The sequence below is a fragment of the Apis dorsata genome, unplaced genomic scaffold (assembly GCF_000469605.1).
Source record: "Apis dorsata unplaced genomic scaffold, Apis dorsata 1.3 scaffold_270, whole genome shotgun sequence".
Taxonomy (NCBI): Eukaryota; Metazoa; Arthropoda; class Insecta; order Hymenoptera; family Apidae; genus Apis; species Apis dorsata.
The window spans coordinates 405,706-411,680 of NW_006263548.1; the positions used below are offsets into that span (position 1 = coordinate 405,706).

General features: G+C 30.7%; 1 protein-coding gene across 1 annotated transcript in view; it reads left to right on the top strand.

The window, feature by feature from the left end:
• Positions 1-5,927, top strand: part of LOC102674392 (dual 3',5'-cyclic-AMP and -GMP phosphodiesterase 11-like) — a 40,595-nt gene extending 34,668 nt beyond the window's left edge. Inside the window, exons 5-17 of the mRNA XM_031510992.1 lie at positions 1-127; positions 1,139-1,513; positions 2,009-2,257; positions 2,395-2,505; positions 2,591-2,688; positions 2,792-2,855; positions 2,956-3,191; positions 3,294-3,393; positions 3,487-3,741; positions 3,828-3,937; positions 4,038-4,443; positions 4,559-4,642; positions 4,798-5,927. The exon at positions 1-127 is cut by the window's left edge and continues 5 nt beyond it. Coding sequence (XP_031366852.1) covers positions 1-127; positions 1,139-1,513; positions 2,009-2,257; positions 2,395-2,505; positions 2,591-2,688; positions 2,792-2,855; positions 2,956-3,191; positions 3,294-3,393; positions 3,487-3,741; positions 3,828-3,937; positions 4,038-4,443; positions 4,559-4,642; positions 4,798-4,965 — 2,383 coding nt within the window. The 3' untranslated portion in view covers positions 4,966-5,927. The remainder of the gene's footprint in view (positions 128-1,138; positions 1,514-2,008; positions 2,258-2,394; positions 2,506-2,590; positions 2,689-2,791; positions 2,856-2,955; positions 3,192-3,293; positions 3,394-3,486; positions 3,742-3,827; positions 3,938-4,037; positions 4,444-4,558; positions 4,643-4,797) is intronic.
• Positions 5,928-5,975: the final 48 nt, after the last annotated feature.

The following is a 5,975-nucleotide window of genomic DNA, read 5'->3' on the forward strand; positions in this document are numbered from 1 at the left end:
CGTTTCGCCCGGGGATTCAGGACAACCTGGAGGTCAGCAGGTTGGCTCCGGAAACGCGGGCAGGCCCCAAAGACGTTCCAGACACGAGTTGAGGCATCTCGACGAGAAAGATCTCATATTCGAATTGGTACGAATTGAAATTATAATCAGGAGAAATAAAGGAAAATTAAATGGAACAAGTGGAGGGGGAGAAAAGAAGGGGGAGAAAATCTTAATAGATTGTTTATCGATTAAATATAGAGGAAAGATATAAATATTGATTAGATAGTTAGAAGTTAAAAAAATCAAATGAAAAATCAGAAGGAATTTTATAAGAGATAAAAATTAATAAATATTATGGTATAGTTAGAGAACTTTTGATTTTTTTAATGAAGACAAAATTGGATTATATATTGGCTATTATTATAATTATTGGCTATTATTATAATATGAGATATTATTATTTTTGAAATAAATTATAAAATTAATAGATAGTGTTAAATGTAATAAAACAATCAATGAATAATTAAACGAATAATAATCGTATAATATAATGTAAATTGTATTTTTTGGACTCTTATAATTATCATAATTAACATGATAATATCTTTATAATTCGTATTTAAAATCTTTGAGAAATTTTAATTATATTGTTATTAATCAAGTATCTTATATTTCTATCAATTTATCATTTTCTCTTATCATATCATTATCAAGCACACGAATACTTCAAATTTTCATTGAGATATTAAAATTATAATTATAAAGTAACTTTTTTATTTCTTAAAAATCATAATGTAAATAAACTAAAGTATATTTTACTTTAATAAGCATGCCTACAATTTCCACTACAATTGAAAATATCAATTAAACAAAAGAAAGATAATAATGAGAAAATATTTCATTATTATATTTGAAATACAATTGCAATCATTTATATAAATATTTCTATCCTATCTTATATTTGTATATCTTATATTTGTAATTTTTTCCTCTATATACATATTTATATTTATCATTTATATACTTTTTATATTATTTATATAATTATATTTACTATTTATTTAAAAAAAATAATATCTATGTGTTAAAATTTTTGTGTAAAGAAAATTTTTTCGATTCGAGAATATTTTGTTTCTGATCACCTTGAATTTTGTAGGTGAAGGATATCTGTAATGAATTGGATGTGAGATCATTGTGCCACAAGATCCTGCAAAACGTGAGTACCTTGTTACACGCGGATCGTGGTTCCTTGTTCCTGGTGCAGGGGGAGAGAGGCGGTGGTTGCATGCCGTCCTCGCAAAATCACGACTCCACGTCGAACAATCCAAACGATAATGGGAATCCAGGAAAAACCGAGCAACGTGGATACTCGAGGAGCAGATGTCTAGTCTCTAAGTTGTTCGACGTGTGCTCGAGATCGACGCTACTTGAAATGGAGAAAAAAGATGAGATCAAAATTCCCTGGGGCACGGGAATCGTCGGTTACGTTGCCGAAAGTGGGGAACCTGTTAACATACCAGATGCTTACAAGGCAAGAATTTTATTTATCTGTGAAAAAAATCGTATACAAATATTCTTTATGTTAAATTTATTACATGTATGGTATTTTTTTTAGAAACATTTTTCTATTTATGTCAAACAAATTTATGGATATACTTTTTATCTTGGAAAGATTTTCTTGAAGTTGTAAAATTGTAAAAATTTAAAATTATGGATAGTAATGTTATATGAAAATGGATGATTATTATTCCAATTAAAATTCTAATTATGTACGTAATCATTGACAAAATTGTCAGACTTCAAATTCCAATTCTTAATAGAGAACTTATCATTAAATGTGCTTAGACTTAAACTTTATAAAGTATTTTATATATTATATATGTATATATATATATATTATATACGTTATTATTATTAAATTATAATTATTTTTTTTTTAAATAAAATCGTTCTCTAAAATATTATCTATTATGATTATATGATACATTAGTATCGTGCAAGGTTATTAAGTGTTTGATGTTCTTAGGATTCAAGATTCAATCGCGAAATTGATGCATTGACGGGATATAGAACCAGAGCCCTTTTATGCATGCCAATAAAGGATTGCAACGGAGACGTTATCGGCGTTGCACAAGTAATCAACAAACTCGGTGGTGAAAGTCAATTTACTGCGCAAGACGAAAAAGTTTTTGCTGGATATTTGCAATTCTGTGGTATTGGATTAAGGAATGCGCAGTTATATGAAAAAAGTCAATTAGAGGTTAAAAGAAATCAGGTCAGTAAAAAATATTGATATAAATTTTGTAGAATTACTTATTCTCCTAATTATGATATTTTCATCTCCTTTCTTTATTTTATCATTTATCAATGTCAAATTAATTTTTAATTTTACACATTTCTTTTTCATTCCAGGTTCTTTTAGACCTGGCTAGGATGATTTTCGAGGAACAGAGCACAATAGAGCATATGGTATTCAGGATTTTGACCCATACGCAATCCTTGATACAGTGTCAACGAGTACAGGTACATCATTTTACACAACTCATTCGCAATGAAATAAAATGGAAAGAAAAAAAGTTTTAATACAAGCCTAATATTTTGTATATAGGTTCTCCTCGTGCATAAGGCATCAAAGGGCAGTTTCTCACGAGTGTTTGATTTCGAGGCGAATGACCTCACCGGCGAGGATTCAGATTCTCGCACTAGGTGAATGAAGTTTGTAATTACGTTCTCATTTCTCTTCACTCAATTACCAGCAATAATTCAATTTCCTCGGAAACCTTATATGTATTCGGTTTTGTTCATGCAGTCCATTCGAGAGCAGATTCCCTATAAATGTCGGCATCACCGGTTACGTTGCTACAACTGGAGAGGTAAATGTTCCGATTAATCGATCAATAATATATAGTTGATATTACATTTGATATGATGGACGATTTATAATTAGAGTTATTTTTAATAAAATTTTCTTAGACCGTGAATATACCGAACGCCTACGAAGATCCAAGATTCGATCCTTCCGTAGATGATGGCACTGGTTTTAGACATCGTACTATTCTCTGCATGCCTATCAAGAATTCCTCGGGACAGATTATTGGTGTTATTCAACTGATCAACAAGTTCGACGACCTTGCTTTTACAAAGAATGATGAGAACTTTGTCGAGGCGTTTGCTATTTTCTGCGGCATGGGGATTCACAATACACATATGTAAATATGTAAAAAAAACTTGATTAAATTATATTATGATAATTGATCGTTTGGAACGAATGAAATTTTTATAAAGTTAATTTTGCTTTATAATTTATTCAGGTATGAAAAAGCTGTGATAGCAATGGCCAAACAAAGCGTTACTTTAGAAGTGCTTAGTTATCATGCTTCCGCATCACTGGAGGATGCACAAAGATTAAGAGTAGGTTCGATTTTTTATTAGTTAAAATATTCAAGAGAGAACAAAATTTTTAATTTATAAAGTTGATACATTTAATTAAATTAAATTTTTCAGGGTTTAAGAGTGCCTTCTGCTGCGCATTTTCAATTGCACGATTTCAAGTTCGATGACATTTATATGGAAGACGACCAAACATTAACAGCGTGTCTTCGAATGTTTTTAGATCTTGATTTCGTCGAACGTTTTCATATTGATTACGATGTCCTTTGTCGTTGGCTTCTTAGTGTAAAAAAGAATTATCGAAATGTCACATATCATAATTGGCGTCATGCGTTCAATGTTGCGCAAATGATGTTTGCCATTTTAACTGTAAGAGAATTTAATGAATTAAATATATTACATTTATATTGTATAAAGTTATGATAAAAATAAACAATAAATTTATTATCGTTCAGGCCACGCAATGGTGGAAAATTTTTGGAGAAATTGAATGTCTTGCATTGATTATTGCCTGTTTGTGTCATGACCTGGATCATCGTGGTACGAATAATTCTTTTCAAATCAAGTAAGTGTAGTTTGGAAAAAATGTATGTAGAAAAAATATTTTCCATTGTGATTAATTTCATTAATAAGAGGGGAATAATTTAATATTTTTTTTTTTAAAGAGCATCCTCGCCATTAGCACAACTCTATTCAACGTCAACGATGGAACATCATCATTTTGATCAGTGTCTCATGATACTGAGTAGTCAAGGAAATCAAATTTTATCAAATTTATCTCCAGAAGAATATTCTCGCGTGGTAAAAGTTCTCGAAGAAGCAATCCTTTCTACTGACCTAGCAGTTTATTTCCGAAAGAGGGGTGCTTTCCTTAATCTGGCTCAAGGTGGTGGCTATAATTGGGCTTTCAGTGATCATCGAGAACTTTTGAGGGGAATGTTGATGACCGTGTGTGATTTGGCGGCGATAACTAAACCTTGGGAAGTTGAGAAGAGAGTGGCGGAATTAGTTAGCAGTGAATTTTTTGAACAAGGAGATATCGAAAGGCAGACTCTCAATATTACTCCTATTGTATGTATTAATGCATTAAACATTTAATAATACAATCATAACATAACTCAGCATATATTGATGACAGCCTAACGTATATGTGAAAATTAGCATCATTACTCGTATGATATTGTAGGACATTATGAACAGGGAGAAAGAGGACCAACTGCCAATGATGCAAGTTGGCTTCATCGATTCGATTTGCCTCCCTATTTACGAGGTAACTAGCTTTCTACGCTATCGACATTAATAAAATACCGTTCGAGCTATACAAAATATCATAATACTTAAAATTTTTTTTCAACATATAAAAAAAATATTTTGTAAAACTAAAACAAATGCTTCTATAATATAAAATAATTTTTTCTAAAATAGGCATTCGCTTTATTATCGGATAAATTGGAACCGTTGGTCGAAGGTGTTAGAAAGAATAAACAACATTGGCTCGAGATTGCGGAATCCAGATGTAAATCAGACAATTGTACGAATCATGACAGGACACTGTCCGATACCGAAGAAACTTGCGAACAGGCGGATCAATAGTTGTTATTTCATTGGAGAAGTGAAAATATGAAATGGAGACAATTGTACATGGATAAATACTCGTTTTTAAAACGAGGAACAAAACAAAACACGATGTCAAAAGAGGGCAGCAGGTAATGACCATTGTCATACATATTTGAAAAGCTTTGAATCCTCGTCTCGATACTATTTACATAGATATTATATGCACTGTGAGTTCATTTATTAATTTATATTAATCAATATATATTTTAATTATATAAAAAGTGATGGATTCTTCACATCGATTCAGATAGTGTTGTAATTGCAAAGAAGATAATTTTTCAAAATAATTTTGAAAAAATTTATTAGATTGAGGGGTTATTGATGTAAGTCTCGATCGTTTGCGAATGCTATTTGTATATATAACGTTATTGTTTAAATTAAACTCGAATAATTTATTCCGAATATTAAAAAAAAAACAACATTGTTTTTAGCGAGATTATCATGTACGTTTTATATGCTGTTCGTCGATGAAATAAGAAAGATCAATCAAGGAGGCTGAAGATGATTAATTTAAGACGAATTGTGCTTCGTCCTCTCTTTGGTAATAAAACAGATCAACCCCGAGATGCTACTCTTGTACCTGATCGTATTGTACGTATACTTACTATGGCAGATCTTTGATGTCCAGAGAGGACGAAGAAGAAGGACGTTAGAATATATGCGAAACTCGAAGGAATCGCAACGAAAATTTGATGATTTTCTTTAAGTATGAAATTTCCATTACGAATTGAAGACCTGTGGTCAATCACGTTTTATGTTTTCAAATATAAATATAATGTTGATGATGAATATTATAATGGGATATACTTGTTGCGGATGATAATTGGATAACGATCCATTAAAATTTCGCATGAAGGATAAAATGACGGTGCTATTGATGTAGATATAATAATGTTGTTCACTTATTAAATTTAGAATATTGTACGTGAAACACGTATTATCAAAAATGTATTATCGAATTAAAGAATTTTTTTTTTTTTTTTTTT